Source organism: Alexandromys fortis, unplaced genomic scaffold (assembly GCF_014885135.2).
Source record: "Alexandromys fortis isolate MF-2015 unplaced genomic scaffold, M_Fortis_MF-2015_v1.1 scaffold_402, whole genome shotgun sequence".
Classification (NCBI taxonomy): domain Eukaryota; kingdom Metazoa; phylum Chordata; class Mammalia; order Rodentia; family Cricetidae; genus Alexandromys; species Alexandromys fortis.
In genome coordinates, this window is record NW_026068275.1 from 320,277 (window position 1) to 338,845 (window position 18,569).

The window sequence follows — 18,569 nt, forward strand, 5'->3', positions numbered from 1 at the left end:
GTCCTGGAACTTACTCTGTAAACCAGGCTGGTCTCGAACTCACAGAGATCCGCCTTCCTCTGCCTCCCGAGTGCTGGGATTAAAGGCGTGCACATTCTAATATAAAGTTGCCCATTTTATATTAATGTTCATTCCAGTGCCACTAATTATATTCACGTTGTTGTTTTCAAAACCATTTCATTGCTAGAAACTTTGTCATTTCTAAGCAGTAATACCCGATTCCCCTTTCCTCACAGCTCCTGCTGACCACTTTCCTTTTACATGTATTGATTTATGTGGGTGGAGGCATGTGTACAGCAGCACAGTGTGGAGGTCAGGGGACAACATAGGAGACTCAGTTCTTTCCTTCTACCACGTGAGCTACAGGATGAACTCAGGTCACCAGGCTTGGAGGCAAGTGCCATTACATGCTGAGTCATCTAACCTGCTCTCATCCCCACCCCACCCCCAAGACAAGCTTTCTCTGTAGCCCTGGTAGTCCTGGAACTTACTTTGTAGACAAGGCCTCGAATTCACAGAGATCCACCTGCCTCTGCCTCTGGAGTTCTGGGATTAGAAGCATGTGCCACCACCGCCTGGCCTCATTTTGATTTTTTTTGTTTTTGTTTTTTTTTTTTTTTTTTTTTTTTTTTTTGATTTTTTAAGATAGGATTTCACTGTGTAGTCCAGGCTAGCCTCATCTTGAGATGCTTCTTCCAGTAGCTGAGATGCTTCTAGGCATGTGCTACTAGGCCTGACTAAAGTGCTTTTCTGTCTATGAATTTGCCTTCCTAGGTGGTATTCCAGATAAGTAGACTCAAACTTAAGTCCTTTTGTGTCTGCTGTCTCTGGCTTAAAATGGAATTGTCAGGATCTATCTATGTTTGTAGCATGTATCAGTACTAATTCCTTCTTACTGCTAAATTATACTCCACTGAGTGATATACCATATCTGGTTTATATCTCCATTTGTTGTTGGTCCTTTTAATTATTTTTGCTTTTTGACTATTTTGAAAAATGCTGCCAAGAACATTCACATATAAAGCCCAGTGGATGGCTGTAATTCCAGGACATAGGATGCTGAGGTTTAATGTGAGGTCAGCCTGGGTCACATAGTACTAGTAAGACTCTGTCTCAAGAAGATCAGTTGTGAAAGCCTAAAAAACAAAACAAAGACACAACAAAATTGTGTGTAAGTTTTTGTGTATGGGTTGGAGATTTATCTCAGTAGTAGAAAGAAAAAAAATGAACGAGTGAAAGGAAGAAAATAATAAAGCCAAAAACAAAAACAAACAAACAAAACATGACTAGGAGTGGGATTGCTGGGTCAGATGGTAGTTCAGTTTAACTTGTTTCTGGTGCTGGGGATAGAGCTCCAGGTCTTACGCAAGCTAGGAAAGTGCTTTTCCAATGAGTTGCATCGCAGTCCTTTGTTTAAGATAGGGTATCTTTGTAGTGCATGAAGACCCTGAAGTCTTGATGCTCCTGCGTGGCATCCTGGGTCAGGAACTATGTCCATTCCTTTAAAGTGTTTGAACAGCTGTGGAACTGATTTCCACAAGCTATTCCATCTCATGTTCCTTAGCAATATCTAGCCATGGAAATATTGTGAAGCCTATCTTTTTGGCTAAGGTATGTAAATGAAAGATAAATATAGTACAGATTGAAATTTATCAGGGAATCAATGAATTTATTTATACATTTCAGGAAGATGGACTCAGACAAGTTCTGGAAGAGATGAAAGCTTTGTATGAACAAAACCAGTCTGATGTGTAAGTTGTGATAATATCAGTGTTTTAAAAATAAGAAATGAGATGTTAAAATCAGAACTTTTTATTTCTTTGGGGATGCATTTTTTTAAAAAAAAAAATTTCTGAACCTGATCTTACCCTAGATGTACAAGTGAGTACAGGACTTGAACTTAAAGGGTTTTCTACTGCTCTGTGGTTGGGCAATGCTTCACATATGCTAGATGCTCAATACATCTTCATGATGTATTATAATGGATGACTTCTAAGCTGAAAGAGTTAAGGTAGACGTAACAAGATGCGACAGGGTCAGATGAAACCCACAATGCAAGTAAGTCCTTAGTTCCCATTCTTCATTTTCATTTACAGACGCCTTAGTGTGTTTGAAGAAGCGTCCATTGAGCAGGAATAGCAGCGATTTCTGACAACATAAGTAGAGTTTTTTTGAGAACCAGTATCACAAAAGGCTACCCTCTTCTGGCCTCTATGGGAACTCATGCAAACACCTATACATATAAAAAGGGTTTTTTGTTTGTTTATTTTTAATTTTTTGAGACAGGATTTCTCTGTGTGCAGCTGGTTGTCCTTGAAATCACCCTTTAGACCAGGCTGTCCTTGAATTCAGATTTACCTGCCTGGGCCTCTCAAGTGCTAGGATTAAAGGTGTGTGCCATTACCACTCAGGCAAATAAAAAGATTCTGAAAAATAAAAAAATAGAGCTGGTGAGATGGCTCAGTGGGTGGAAGTACTTGCTGCTAAGTTTAATGGTTTGGGTTTGACCCTCAGGACCCACATGGTGAAAGGAGAAGGTGAACTCATTAAAGTTGCCCTCTGATCTGTTCTCTAGAGGAGCTGCATGCACACATAAGTAAATGGAATACAAATTTAAAAAATACCTTGTGAATAGAAGCAAATCCTTCAACTAATGTGTAAATGTGAAAAGTTTTAATCTACTTTCTACATTATTCTGCTATTAAATTTTCAAATCTTTTGAGAAAAAGATCTCTTTGTAGTTCGGTCTTATCTAATGCTTTCTATCCTGTCTTGCCCCCGAAGTGCTGGGATTGTAGACATGGTGCTACCATGGCCTGCTAGTTCAAGTGAATTATATTGGTTCCTTATAATCCAGGAATTATACTCTGACATTGTAAGCAGTTAGGAGTGTGGAGATTTCACCTGACCTCCACAGGGTGGCAGAAGTATGTAGAATGACTCCATGTCGTCAGGGGAGTAGCTTGCTTAGTCTAGGGTTCTGGTCTAGCACGTGTAGGGCCCTGGGTTGTTTGAGCTCCAGCACCACAAAAGCAAAACAACCTAGATACTCAGTATAAGAACAGGGTCTCACTCTAGGATGACCTTGAACTCAAGAGATTTTTCTGACTGCCTCCTGAGTGTTGGGGTCAAAGGTGGTACCCAGTTCTGGTTTCTTTATCTTTTAATATACTAATGAAAGCACTGTCCTGGAGGTGGCTACTCTGCTAGGTTGACTGCTACTAACTTTAAATGGACAAAACAAGCATGTAAGTAAGTCATTCTGGCTTTGAAATTATTACCTACACTGGAACATGTATGTTTCTTACTCCTTATATGTCCTTACTAGGAATGAAGCAAAGTCAGCTGGACGTGGTAATTTGATACCAACCATCAGATTTCGGCATTGTTCTTTGTTAAGAAATCAACGCTGCACTGTAGCATATCTGTAAGTGTCTCGGGCTTTGTTTGAAATGTCAGGGAACCTAGGAGGTTTTTCCCCTTTTAAGTAGTTTGTTTCTCAGTGGGTAGCAAGGAAAAAGATCTTCTGTTGTTCCTTTTTATGTTTTGTTTTGTTTAGTCTTGTTTTTGAGATAGGGTCTTACCTACTTACCAGTGGCTGGCCTTGAACTTGCTATGTAAACAGTCTGACTTTGAAGGCACTGAGATCTTTCTGCTTTTCTTCTTGAAAGTTAGGATTGATGCCATATGCAATCACACCTGACTTCCCCTATGACTCCTCTTTTTTTTTTTTTTTGGTTTTTCGAGGCAGGGTTTCTCTGTGGTTTTGGAGCCTGTCCTGGAACTAGCTCTTGTACACCAGGCTGGTCTCGAACTCACAGAGATCCACCTGCCTCTGCCTCCCAAGTGCTGGGATTAAAGGCGTGCGCCACCACAGCCCGGCATCCTCTTTTTTTTTTTTTTTTTTTTTTTCGTGGTTTCTTCATCTAGCCCTGGCTGTCCTGGAACTGGCTCTGTAGATCAGGCTGACCTTAAACTTACAGATATCTGACTGGAGTGCTGGGATTAAAGGTTTGTGCCACCACCGCACAGCTCTGATTTCCTATCAAAAGCATTTTTTTAAAAATTATGAAACACTAGTGTATTCATAAAAACAGTGAGGTAATATAACTTGCCCTGTGGATTGTAGCTCTTAGATCTTGCTGCTCTGCCACGTTTACTTCATTGTGTGTTGTTTTTATGCTGCACTGGTTTGGATTATCATGACAGCTCACCACTCAATTCTTTTTTTTTAATATTTATTTATTTATTATGTATACAATATTCTGTCTGTGTGTATGTCTGCAGGCCAGAAGAGGGCACCAGACCCCATTACAGATGGTTGTGAGCCACCGTGTGGTTGCTGGGAATTGAACTCAAGACCTTTGAAAGAGCAGGCAATGCTCTTAACCACTGAGCCATCTCTCCAGCTCTCACCACTCAATTCTTAATACTTTTCTTTTCTAAGCAGCAAGGATCTCTTGGCTTCTGTAACCACTGCATATTGTCAAACTTAGAGAGTTAAACAATGCCTGAGGTTCAAACAGGGTATCATTATGTAGTCCTGGCTAGCCTTGAATTCACAGAGAATCTCGTGCCTTTCAAGGCATTTGCTACCACAGCACTCTAAACAGTTCTTACGCACATTTTTCCCATTGTCCCAAGGATGTCGTCTAGTTGCTGTCTATCAGTAGCCAAACAAAGTTCATATGTTCCATTTAGGTTTTGTGAGTCCTGAGTCTTCTCAGAAAAATTACTTTTGACCCCTTTTATTCCTTTTTGTTTTGTTTTTTGGGGTTTTTGTTTGTTTGTTTGTTTGTTTTTGAGACAGGGTTTCACTGATTTAGCTCTAGCTGTTTTAGAACTCACTTTATAAATCAGGCTGACCTCAAACTCACAAAGATCCACCTGCCTCTCCCTCTCAAGTGCTGGGATTAAAAGTATATGCCGCCGCCACCCATCGACCCCTTTTATTCTTATACCATCTAATCCTTTCATGTTTTAGGTATGACCGATTGCTTCGGATTAGAGCACTCAGGTGGGAATATGGCAGTGTCTTACCAAATGCTTTGCGATTCCACATGTCTGCTGAAGAAGTAAGTTAGCACTATTCAAATGTATAGAAATGCTGTGTTCTCTAATAGTAGTTACCTGTGTTCTTTTTAGTATCCAGTGATTTCCACATTGAACTAATCTCTTATATACGATAATAGGAAGTATGTGGTGGGGCATGATTCTAAGTACTTAACAAAACAGAGTCCCAATAGTTCTTTGTTTGTTTTTTGAGACAGGGTTTCTCTGTATAACAGCCCCGGCTGTCTTAGAACTCACTCTGTAGACCATGTTGGCCTCGAACTCACAGAGATCCACCTGCCTCTGTACTGGGATTAAAGGTGTGTACCACCAGCATCCTGCCCAATATGCTATTTATTACTGATCCCTCTTTGGGATTAAAAATAGGTATTATTACTTGAGTGTTTTCTAGGGAGTTTTAATCAATATTAATAATTCATATTGGTAATAAGTCTTGATTGATCCAGTAACCAAGGCACAGGATTACTTCAGATACTGGATTTAGCCACATAAATTTAAATCCCTACTATCCAAGAACTGTCTATCTCAAACAAGAAACTTGACCTCTCCCTATGCCTAAATAATCTCCTTTAAAAATGGCACAGGTTTACAAGAACTTCAGATAGTAACTGCCTGAAGTTACACCACATTTCACCTAAGTCTTCCATAGGACTTCCCCTTACTTTAGACAACAGTTACAAACAAGTTCCATGATTCCTGTAGGTCCAGTACTTTACCAGAGTCACAAATCTCAGAGAACCATTCTACTTCATACTTCAGTGTCTGGAAGCCAAATGGTTACAAAGCAAAGTGGATACAAATCAGAACCAGTCAAACGAGTCTCAAAGGCTGAAAGTGTTGGAGACTCTAAGCTTCTGGCATCTTATCCTTGCAAATCAGAGCATGAAACCCCCTTGTCACATTCCATAATGGTACAAATGGTACACAAAACACTGTCATCCAGGTACTCTTACAGGCGCTGGTGTCCAAGTGACTGGGGTTTTATACTCCAGAGACATGACCATTGAATTGCCAACTCTGTCACAGCTCAGTCTTCTCCCTTCCCAGGAGGCCACACTGTTAGTGAGGTCCGAAGCCCAGTTACTGATCATATGGTTTCTAACCTCCACTCTGTGTCATTAAGTTAGCATAAACTGTCGAGGATCCACTGTGAGTCACCTTCTTAACAACTCTTGATACTTCTCTGCATCAGTGATACATGATTTCTGCTCTATTTATATATTGTATTACACTTGTTGATTTGTGATTTGACTTTGTGTCCTTGGAATGAAGTCAACATGGTCAAGATCTGTTCTTAATGTGTTCTTGAATTCTGACTATTAAGAATTTATTGAGTTTTTGTGTCTATGCCGATCAGAGAAATTTGTCTGAATTTTTATTGTTGTTGTTGTTGTTGTTATTGTATCGTTATGGGGTTTTAGTGTCATGGTAATGCTGGCTTTGCACAATGAGTTTGGCATTGTTTCTTTCCTTCTGTCATGAAATAGTTTAAAAGTATTTGTGTTAGTTCTTCTTGTAAGGTTTGTAGGAGTTGACAATGAACCCATCTAGTCCTGAGGCTTTCCTTTAATTGTTGCTTCAGCCTCACTGATTATAACAGATTTGTTTCCTCTTATTTTTGGCAGGTCATATGTGCCTAGGAATTTATCCATTTTTTATTGTGTCTATATATTATTTCTTTAGTTTCTACTTCATTAATTTCTGCCATGATGTTTATTATTTCTATTGTCCTCCCGCATCTGGGCTTGGACTGTTCTTGTTTCCCTAGAAACTTGAGGTGCATTGCTAGGTTATTTATTTGGTATGGAATTGTCCAATGTAAGTCCTTATAGTTACTGCCTTTCCTTTGAGAATTGCTTTAGCTGTCTACCAAGGGTTTTGGTAAATTGTATTCTCACATTGTTGGATTCTAGGAAATTTTCAGTTTCCTCCCCAATATCCTTCAGTGACTCAATGGTCATTCAAAAGTGTATTGTTGACTCTCCAAGTATTTGTGTGGTTTCAGTATTTTTCTTCTTGTTGATTTCTAGTTTTATGGCATTAATTTGATAAGATACAAGAAGTTATGGGGGGGTGCTGAGGAGATAGCTCAGTAGTTAAGAACACTGTCTGCTCTTCTAGAGGTCTGTAATGAGATCTGGCACCACCTTCTGGCATGCAGGCATACATGCAAACAGAACACTACGTAAGGGAAGGAAGGAGGGGTAAGTTTTGGTTTTTTTTTTTTTTTTTTTTTTGTGGTTGTTGTGTTTTGTTTTGTTTTTTGGGTTTTTTTTTTTTTTNGTAGCTTTGGACCTTGTCCTGGAGCTAGTTCTTGTAGATCAGGCTGGCCTCGAACTCACAGAAATCCACCTGTCTCTGCCTCCCGAGTGCTGGGATTAAAGGCATGTGTCACCACCACCTGGCTTCTCTTGTATGTTTTTAAGACTTGATTTGTGCCTAGAATGTGATCTCTCTTCTAGAAGCTTATGGGCTGCCGAGAAGAATGTATATTCATTACCTGTTAGATAGCTATTCTGTGTGTATGTATCTAATAAGCTCATTTGATCTACAGTGTAGTTTGATTTTTTATTTTTTAGATTTATTTTATGTGTATGAATGATTTGCCTGTGTGTATGTATGGATACCATGTCCATGCCTGGTTCCTTCAGGGGTCAGAAGGAGTCAGATTCTGTGGAACTGGAATTACAGGTGACTGTGAGCCACCATGTTGATGCTGGAAATAGAACTCAGGTCCTCTGCTAGAGCAACTAGTGTTCTTCACCACTGAGCCTTCTCTCCAGCCCCTGCAGTATACCTTTTTAAATTTTATTTATTCCTATTTTTTTTATGTGCAGTGGTGTTTTGCCTGTATGTATGTCTGTATGAGAGTATTAGATCCACTGAAACTTGAGTTACAGGCAGTTATAGCTGCCCTGTGGATGTTGGGAATTGAACCCTGACCCTCTAGAAGAGCAGCCAATGCTCTTAACCACTGGGTCATCTCTCCACCCACCTCACTGCTTGAATGTCCTATTTCCTCTTCTGCTGTCGGTTTTGTTTTATTTTGCCCCCCCCCCCCATTTCAGTTTCTTTGCTGACATTTTCTTCTAGGTTGCTGCCTTTTTTTCTTTGTGTAATAGCTCTGGCTATTCTGGAATTTACTTTGTAGACCAGACTAGCCTTGAACTCACAGAGGCCCGCCTCCGTCTCCCAGGCACTGGGATTAAAGGTGTGAGCCACCACCACCCAGCAGGTTGCTAACTTATTGTCCTAATTCACCGGCTTTACTACCTTACTCTCCGTATTGCTGACTTTCTTCTCTTTAGGTTCTGAATTTAATTAAACCATTTCGTTGTATTGTCTTAGAAAACACTGATCGGCTTTTACTAGTAAACTTTTGAAATCGTCATCTAGTGTTATGGCTGTTTCACTGTCCCTGAGCTTAGTCGTGAATTACATACAGCCCTTTGGTGGAGCCAGTTTGCCACTTTCTCGTGGTTTGGGATCTCTGACTTGTGATGTATATATCTGCTGGTCAGGAACTCTCTTCCTGTTTTATCTGGGCGTCTTCTTGAAGGCTTAATCTCCAGTACCATCATAGGAAATTTCTGTAATAGCAACAAACCAAGAAGCCATGCAAGATACAGAAATACTTTTAAAATCGAGTACAGCCCACTAATGGATCATCAGTGACCACCAAAGTCAAACTGGCAAAGCTATAGGACAAGGCTAATCTATAGAGTGAGTGTGGAAATAGTAAATGGATGACATAAAAGAAGGAGGCGGGAAATAGAGAAGCAAAATTAAATGCAAAAAAGGGAAAAGAAGCTAAGTGAAAAAATGTCATTTAGAGAAAAGAACAAGAAATTAGAAAATAAAAGAAAAAGCAAATGATATCTCAAATCATGAAAAAGTTCAAAAATTAGACAGTTGTAAGGATAATAAAAAATAAAAATATAATGAGTACTTAAAACCAGTAATGTAAAGTCAAAATATATAGAGGGAGCAATTAAAAGGGGAAACCATGGGCAGAGAGAGAGAGGGAGAGAGAAGGAAAATTAAAAAATACTGCCTAATAGTGAAAAAAAAAATCTATGAACCAAATTAGATGAATCAGAAAAAACCCTTTAAGGCTGAGGGAAGATTGTGGAAGACAGTGCAGATTCTAGGAGCTAGAGGAACCTGCTATAAGACTGTCTTCTAGAAATGATAGAAAAGCTTCACCCATGACACCTCAGCAGTAATGCTGCCTACCAAGACTTGAAGGACAGCTAGACTGCTAACAGAATGGGGAAGTCTCGTGGGCTCCACCCGTAGACAAAGCATGGTGGGAGGGAATTGTCTTTCTCCGGGCTAAGCCCTCCTAGTTGGTTATCCAATCCAAATAGTCAGCCCTGAAATTACGTACATTCAAGTAACACTAACAGAGTGAGCAGGTTTTATTTATATATTTAGGAATATGTAACATATGTATATAACATGTATTATTTATATTTTTGTACACGTATATACACACACATATCTGTAACAATAACAAAAGACTGATTTTGAGAAGGAGAGGGAGGTTACAAGGGAGGGATTGGAGGGAAAAAAGAAAGGGAGGAAATTATATAATTATATTTTAATTTTAAAAAATTAGTAATTTTTTTATTTTTTTCAAAAACAAGGTAAAACCAGGTAGTGGTTGCACACACTATTTTTTTTTAATTTTATTGATTTTTATTGCACTCTACATTTTTCTCTGCTCCCCTCCCTGCCTCTCCCCTTCCCTTCAACATTCTCCCAAGGTCCCCATGCTCCCAGTTTACTCAGGTGATCTTGTCTTTTTCTACTTCCCATGTAGATTAGATCTGTGTATATCTCTCTTAGGGTCCTCATTGTTGTCTAGGTTCTCTGGGATTGTGATTTGTGGGCTGGTTTTCTTTGCTTTATGTTTAAAAACCACTTATGAATGAGTACATGTGAAATTGAGTTTCTGGATCTGGGTTACCTCATTCAAAATGATGTTTTCTAGCTTCATCCATTTTCCTGCAAAATTCTAGCTGTCGTTATTTTTTTCTGCTGTGTAGTATCCATTGTGTAACGCCCACACCTTTAATCCCAGCACTTGGGAGGCAGAGACAGGTGAATCTCTGTGAGTTCAAGGCCAGCCTGGTCTACAGGGTGAGTTCCAGGACAGGGTCCAAAGCTACAGAGAAACCCTGTCTCAAAAAAACAAACAAAACAAAAAAAGTAAAAATATTTAGGCGATGTAGTACACACATTTAATCCTTGTACTCTAGAGCAGAGGCAGGCTGAGCTTTGTGAGTTCAAGGCCATTTTGATTATGTAACAGGTTCTAGGACAACCAGGGTTACAAAGTGAACCTCTGTGTCAAAAAACAAACAGGCTAGGTGGTGGTAGTGCACACCTTTAATCCCAGAACTCAGAGGCAGAGACAGGTGAATCTCTGTGAGTTCGAGGACAGCCTGGTCTACAGAGTGAGTTCCAGGACAGCCTGGGCTACACAGAAAAACCCTGTCTTCAAAAAGCAAAACAAAACCCGAACAAAAAGTAAAAGAGATAAAAGTAACACTAAAAGTGTACTGAAAAGAATAAAAGGGTAGGGGGCTCTATAGGATTTGAAAGAAAGCGTAGGTGAGGTGTACTAGAGCATCTTTTTGGTCGTTCTTGAGGGTCCTCTGCAATTGGAGCCTGCCAATTCCATGCATGGTGGGCAGGGTCAGCAGAGCTTGTGGGCCCTTATCTTCCCTGTGGTTTGTATATGCTGTTGCTCAGATCATACTGGCTGAGTGTCTGATATCTGCCAGAGCTGTCTTCACTATGACAGTTGTGATAGCTTTTTCAACTTAGTACAACCTAAAATTCCTGGGAAGACATCATTGGGCCAGTAGGAATGTCTGTGAGGAGTTTCATAATTAAGTTAATTGATATGGGAAGATCCAGCCCTAGGATGTGTTGATTTTGAAATGGTAGTACATAGTTTGTACAGATTTTCTTAAACCTTTGTCAAATGACCATTTTTATGTTCACAGATGGAGTGGTTCAACCATTACAAAAAGTCTCTTGCTACTTACATGAGGTCACTGGGAGGAGATGAAGGCTTGGACATCACACAGGATGTAAAACCCCCCAAAAGCCTATATATTGAAGTATGTATACTTACCTTAATCCACTCATTGTGCTACCCTTTATCAAAGATGAGCATTTACCAACTTCTCTTAAAAAGAAAGAAGAAAGGAAACTTGAGACAACAGAGTGGGAGGAGATAGTTGCCATGGTCTCTAGGATGGCAACTAAAATTTCATCAGCATAACCATTTTAGTAATTTTGTGTTTGGTACACAAAGGGAGTGCCAAAATGAAAGAAAAAGTTTTGCAAGAGGGATAGAGACTTAGAGACTGAAAGGTAAGATAACATACGGCGTGTGTAGTTCTGTCAGATTCTAGTTTCAACATGAAAACCTAGAAAAATATCGTCGAGGAACTCAGTGGTAAATAGCACTGGCTGCTCTTCCAGAGGATTCAGGTTCAACCCTATCACCTGCATGGCAGCTCACAAACATCTGTAACTCCAGTCCTAGGTCACCCAATGCCCACTTGGACACTTGTGGTATACAGATATACATGCAGGTAAAATACCTATACTCATGAAATAAAATGGAAAAAATTAAAATATGTACGAGACAAGGGGTAATGTATAGATATTAAATGAGTAATGACATGAGATAGTATTTTTTTTTCATTTTTTTGATATTTATTGAGCTCTACATTTTTCTCTGCTCCCCTCCCTGCCTCTCTCCTTCCCGCTTCAATCCTCCCCCAAAGTCCCCATGCTCCCAATTTACTCAGGAGATCTTGTCTTTTTCTACTTTCTACTTCCCATGTAGATTAAGCTCTATGTAAGTTTCTCTTAGTGTCCTCATTGTTGTCTAAGTTCTCTGGGATTGTGGTTTGTAGGATGGCTTTCTTTGCTTTATGTTTAAAAACCACCTATGAGTGAGTACATGTGATAATTGTCTTTCTGTGTCTGGGTTACCTCACTCAAAATAATGTTTTCTAGTTCCATCCATTTTCCTGCAAAATTCAAGCTGTCGTTATTTTTTTCTGCTGTGTAGTACTCCATTGTGTAATGTACCACATTTTCCTTATCCATTCTTCTATTGAGGGGCATTTAGGTTGTTTCCAGGTTCTGGCTATGACAAACAAAGATGCTATGAACATAGTTAAGCATGTGTCCTTGTGGCACGATTGAGCATCTTTTGGATATTTACCCAAAAGTGGTATTACTGGATCTTGAGGAAGGTTGTTTCCTAATTATCTGAGAAATCGCCACATTGACATCCAAAGGGGCTGTACCAGCTTGTATTTCCACCAGCAATGCAGAAGTGTTCCCTTTTCCCCACAAACTCTCCAGCATAAGTTGGCATCAGTGGTTTTGATCTTGGCTATTCTTTCAGATGTAAGATGGAATCTCAGAATTTTTTTTGATTTGCATTTCTCTGATGATTAAGGATGTTGAACATTTCCTTAAATGTCTCTCAGCCATTTTAGATTCCTCTGTTGAGAATTCTCTGTTTAGGTCTGTACTCCATTTTTTTTTTATTGGATTATATGTTCTTTTGGTGTCCAATTTCTTGAGTTCTTTGTATATTTTGGAGATCAAACCCCTGTCTGATGTGGGCTTGGTGAAGATCTTTTTCCACTCTGTAGGCTGTCGTTTTGACTTGTTGACCGTGTCCTTTGCTTTACAGAAGCTTTTCAGTTTCAGGAGGTCCCATTTATTAATTGTTTCTCTCAGCTGTGCTACTGGGGTTCTATTTAGGAAGTGGTTCCCTGTGCCAATGCATTCAAGTGTATTTCCCACTTTCTCTTCTATAATTCAGTGTGGCTGGTTTTATGTTGAGGTCTTTGATCCATTTGGACTTGAGTTTTGTGCATGGTGATAGATATGGGCCTATTTTCATTCTTCTACCTGTTGATATCCAGTTATGCCAGCACCACTTGTTAAATGTGCTTTCTTTTTTCCATTTGATATTTTTTGCTTCCTTGTCAAAAATCAGGTGTTTGAAGATGTGTGGATTGATAGCTGGGTCTTCTATTCAGTTCCATTGGTCCTCCTGTCCGTTCTCATGCCAATACCAGGCTGTTTTCAGTACTGTAGCTTTGTAGTAGAGTTTGAAGTCAGGGATTGTGATACCTGTAGAAGTTCTTTTATTGTACAGGATTGTTTTGGTTATCCTGGGTTTTTTGCTTTTCCACATGAATTTGAATACTGTTCTTTCAAGGTCTTTGAAGTATTTTGTTGGGATTTTGCTGGGCATTGCATTGAATCTGTGAGATAGTATTATTATATTATACATGTGAGTATAATATAATACACACACACACACACACACACATATATATATATGTAATATATATATAGAGAGAGAGACAGACAGACAGACAGACAGACAGAGAAAGAGATAGCAGCCTAGGTTTGCCAGGAAAATGCCATGTAGTTAAGAGTAACCCTTACTTAGCTCATGATCCTCTTTCTTCTGCCTCCCGAGTGCGGGGATTGCAGGCATGGGCCACCATACTTGACTATTTTTTGTTTGTTTATTTAGGAATATTAATGTGTAGAAGTGAGTCATTTAAGCTGGGTGTGGTAGCTCATACCCATAGTCCTAGTAGTTAGAAGGCTGAGGCAGAATGATCAAGAGTTCAGAATCACCTTGGGTTATAGGAGACCCTGTCTCAAAATGGGGAAAAAAGTAATCCCAAAGTGATTGAAGGGAACATACTTGGCCACAGCACCTCTTTCCCCCAACCAGTCCTTTCAAAGAAGTAAATATAGCAGTGGGGATTTTCCTCTAATAGTATTTCTCACACTAAGTTAAAAAGCTCTGAGAGTCATTGTAAATTTTCAGACTAATTCTAGGACATGGTAGAAATATCTGTACTTGCTGCTGAAGTTGGCTTTACTGGAAGTCAATGGCAGTGCAGTATGAGCCCTAACCCTCAGGAGAGTAAACTCCTTCCCAGTTCTCGTGAGGTGGAAATGCCTCCCTGTTTTCCTAGATAGCACTTAGTGTTGTCCCTTTAAGAAAACTACTTGCATGTAATGTGTATTTGAGTGCAGTTGTGTGTCCTTTGATATACATGAGAATAACTTTGGAGAGCTGGGTCTCTCCATATCCTGTGAGATCAGGAGTCACCAGGCTTACACGGCAAGTGCTTTTTACCTCTGAGCCATCCTGACAGCCCAGCTAGCTCTTTGCAGAAATTGCTGTCAAAGGCTGTCTCACTCCTCTGACTTCCAAACGAGACCTCTCACTTTTGATAATCTAGTTGCCTAATGAATAAGGTTAAGATAAAGAACAAGCTGAGATCATTAAGCAGTTTTTACAAAAGGTGGCGCACGCCTTTAATCCCAGCACTAGGGAGGCAGAGGCAGGTGATCTCTGTGAGTTGATGCCAGCCTGGTCTACAAGAGCTAGTTCCAAGACAGGCTCCAAAGCTACAGAGAAACCCTGTCTTGAAAAAAGCCAAAGGGGGGGGGGATTTCTAAAAATGGTAATTCAGTACAACTTCAGTTTTGCTTCTTACTGTGGCAACAAATGAAAGGTGTGCTAAGAACCCCTGAAATGGTCTGCATAGTGAAGAAGATTGGAAGACTCTCTTCCTGTATCCTATTCTCATATTAATACTACAAAATGAGGCTGAGTGGATCTAGCTATTACATAGATATTCACGCAACACCTGTTTTCTTTTTGATCACTACCTATAATAACATAAACCAGATGCTCCACTCTCAGCTAGTCAGGAGGCCGACACGGTAGGATCACTTGAGCCTAAGGGTTAGAGATTCAACTAGACAACACAGCTGAAGACCCTGTCTCAAAGCAAAAACAAAATCTCAATTTGTTCTTTCAGGTGCGGTGTTTAAAAGACTATGGAGAATTTGAAGTTGATGATGGCACTTCAGTCCTGCTTAAAAAAAACAGTCAGGTATTTTCCATCATCACAGACATTAAAACTTGTTAAGAATGTGTGTGAGGAAATGCTGGATTCCGTAGCAAGATGAGTATCCTTGTGATGTTCCTCTGCATCGTGGACCTTCCTAGAGTTTTTCTAAATAATACTTGAAGCAAATGTTTCACATGGCAAGAAAAGTTGGTTTATTTACTAGGTTGCTGCCTATAGTTAATATTAAGCATTTTCCTGAGTAATTATTTTTTTTAATATTTATTTATTATAATATTTATTATGTATACAATATTCTGTCTGTGTGTATGCGTGCAGGCCAGAAGAGGGCACCAGACCTCATTACAGATGGTTGTGAGCCACCATGTGGTTGCAGGGAATTGAACTCAGGACCTTTGGAAGAGCAGGCAATGCTCTTAACCACTGAGCCAACTCTCCAGCCCCCCTGAGTAATTATTATAATGAGTCTTATTCTGATTAGTTGTCAGATTATTTGGGGACTACTAAAATGTTGAATTTAAGGGTTGGTAATCCCATCTACTCAGAAGGTAATCCCACTGAGCAGGACCAAAAGTTGAAGACTAACCACATATAGTGGTTCTTCATTTTTTAAATTTCCATTTATTTATTTAATTTAGTTATCTACTTATTTATTTTTGGATTTTTGGTTTTTCAAGACAGGGTTTCTCTGAAGCTTTGAGCCTGTCCTGGAACTAGCTCTTGTAGACCAGGCTGGCCTCGAACTCACAGAGATCCGCCTGCCTCTGAAGTAGTGCTTGTCTTTAATCCCAGGACTTTGGGAGGCAAAGTCAGGCAGATCTCTACAAATTCCAGACCAGGTTGGTCTACATAGCAAGTTCAAAACCAACCTGGGCTACAAAGGAAATTCTACGTCATTCCTGGCAATTTAGTGAGATATTATCTCAAAAATGAAAAGTAAAAATGGGCTGGAGTTGCACCTCAATGGTGGCACTTGTCCAGCATGCATGAAGCTGCAGGTTCATATCCATGGTACTAGAGTAAGGAGCAAAAGAATGTTGGATTGAGCTTGTCCCTGAATTTCTGAAAATTCTTTTTTGTTGTTGTTGTTGTTGTTGTTTATTTGTAAGACAAACTCTCTGTACAGCCCTGGCTGGGCTTGAATTTACAGAAATCCACCTATTTCTGCCTCCTGAGTGCTGGGATTAAAGGCACGTGCCACCACCACCCAGCTAATTTATGAAAATTCTTAAGCAAAATCATGGTATAGATCAAGAACTTTTAAGTACTTAATATGTAAGCAGAACAAGTTAATAGGGTAGGATTGTCATTGTAAAGAGCTGTGACTTCATATTAAAACAGTGCATTTTTTAATCCTCTCCCCATTTTCTGAAATCACAGTAAAGGAGGAAAGGGCCTCATAGGGGCTACTCTTTTTTCTTTGCCTGCCCTGCCCTGTGGAGAGTGACCAGTTAGTATCTTGTTCCTAAATTCTGATGTGGACTGTTTACATCCTGGAACAGAATGCCTTTGGCCATCTGGTGCTCTGGCCTGAGAGGATGACTGATCTGTTTTATTAGCATGCAGCTGTCATTTCCCAAAACTAGGTTTTTAGAACCAATTTTGAAGATACCCTAAAATCTTTATTAAATCAACTGTCTTCTGCCATGTGTCTCCTTCTTAAAGATGTTGCATTATAACCACACGATGAATTAAGGTGCTTTAAAAAAAATCTGAGTTCTGAAGGTACCATGGGAACCTGCAGCTGCCGAGAGCAAGTTGTCCTCAGAACAAGATGAGTGGAACTGCTTTCAGTCTGTTGAGGTTTCCTGAGCTCTGTGCTGGTCTGCGCCTGTTCATCTGCTCCTGTGTGGACACTGTCTGTGTCTGAAACCTCTTTATGCTGTTTAATGTGTTAAGGATCTTCTAAAATACCTGATCATGGACCAGCAAGATAGGATAGTAAGGATAGTTAAGTAGAAGTGCTAGCACATAGGCCCAATGACCTGAGTTCAGTTCCTGGATCCCATAAGATGACAGGAGAGAACCAGCTCCTCACAATTGTCTCCTGACCTTCACATGCATGCATACTAAATTAGTTAATTGAAAACTGACTGTGTATCTGTGTAGATCATCCACATAGTTCAGACACTAGTGGGGAAATACTTAACATGTATTCTTTAATACTTATAAATGTGGTGTCAAATGTACCATTCAGTGTGTGTGTGTGTTCTTTTGAGACAGCGAGAAAGATGGTTTATTGTACATGAGTTACACTTGGCCACAAGTGAGAACAGAACTAGTCCAGAATGCCACAGGTCCAGAGCAAAGGGCCAGCAGAACTGTTTTGGTTGTAACGAGGTAGTTAAGTCTCTAGGTGGTCTCTGTGTGCAGATGGTGAGGTTCCAGGCCCACTGAGGCTAACACTGACAGTAGCGCACAGTCCAACAACTTGTACCAGTGTCCCCCGCCTTCATCATCCCTTACTTACTCTCTTTTAGCCTTCCTGTGTGGACACGCTAGTCGAGCCTCTGCCTCATCTTCCTTCTCTTGTGCTTCAGCCTGCGCATTCGCTTCTCCCTCCACTGCACTCTCATGGCGCAGGAGTTTCAAGGAAGATGATGCTAAGGCTGAGAGAGCATGTGTATGTTTAACACTTTTAATAACTTTTAAAAAGTTGGTGAATAAGGAGCCGGAAAGATGCCTTGGCGATTAAGCACACTTGCTGCTTTGGACTCTTATCTAGTCCAAGGTGATCTAGTGCCCTCTTCTGGCCTCCACGGGCAATAGGCATGTATGTGATACAGATACATGTAGACAAAACATTCATACTCATAAAAATGAATAAAGCTTAAGAATTATGTAGTGACTTTTATAAAAATAACTTTACTAGTAATGTTCATCTACTACTATCAATTTACTTGGTTATAACAGCAAATTAGTTAAGTTTAGCTTTTATCTACTTAGCTATAGAAGTTGAATGTATACACTATTGCTTTTTATTGATACGTAATATAATTAAATTATTTTCCTAACGATTTCTCTCACTTTTTCCCTTCTGCTTCCTTTTACAGCACTTTTTGCCTCGGTGGAAGTGTGAGCAGTTAATCAGACAAGGGGTTCTAGAGCACGTGCTGTCCTGACTGCGTCGTGATGACAACAGCAGGGTGCTTCAGGCTCTGCCAGGTGTGAAGCTGAGTCTAGCTCATGTAAATATCCTCACTGGACCTCCCCTCCTTCTTTGACTTTAAATTTACAGACATGCTCTAAGATAACCATGAAGGGCGCTTGGGGTATAGCTCAGTGGTAGAGCACTTGCTTAGCATTTGAGAAACCCTGGCACCTCAAAAGACAGGACAACAAAAGTCAAAGAGCAGGTTAGACTAGGAGCACTTGGCTAGTAGTATCATCTGCCAACTGTGAAGCCTTTGTTACAAGCTGTGTCTTCTGGTCATTCCATTCCCACAGTAAATGCTCTCCTTTTATAAATAAAAATAAAGTCTTTAGTTTGAATCTGTTTTCATGATATATTTTTTCAAAAGTAACAAATATTTATTTAATAGA

General features: G+C 39.9%; 1 protein-coding gene across 1 annotated transcript in view; it reads left to right on the forward strand.

Moving 5' to 3' along the window:
* Gins1 (GINS complex subunit 1) overlaps positions 1 to 18,518 on the forward strand; it is a 20,151-nt gene extending 1,633 nt beyond the window's left edge. The window contains exons 2-7 of the mRNA XM_050132075.1: positions 1,687 to 1,751; positions 3,329 to 3,427; positions 4,985 to 5,075; positions 11,091 to 11,207; positions 14,976 to 15,050; positions 18,080 to 18,518. Coding sequence (XP_049988032.1) covers positions 1,687 to 1,751; positions 3,329 to 3,427; positions 4,985 to 5,075; positions 11,091 to 11,207; positions 14,976 to 15,050; positions 18,080 to 18,148 — 516 coding nt within the window. The 3' untranslated portion in view covers positions 18,149 to 18,518. The remainder of the gene's footprint in view (positions 1 to 1,686; positions 1,752 to 3,328; positions 3,428 to 4,984; positions 5,076 to 11,090; positions 11,208 to 14,975; positions 15,051 to 18,079) is intronic.
* The last annotated feature ends 51 nt before the right edge of the window (positions 18,519 to 18,569 follow it).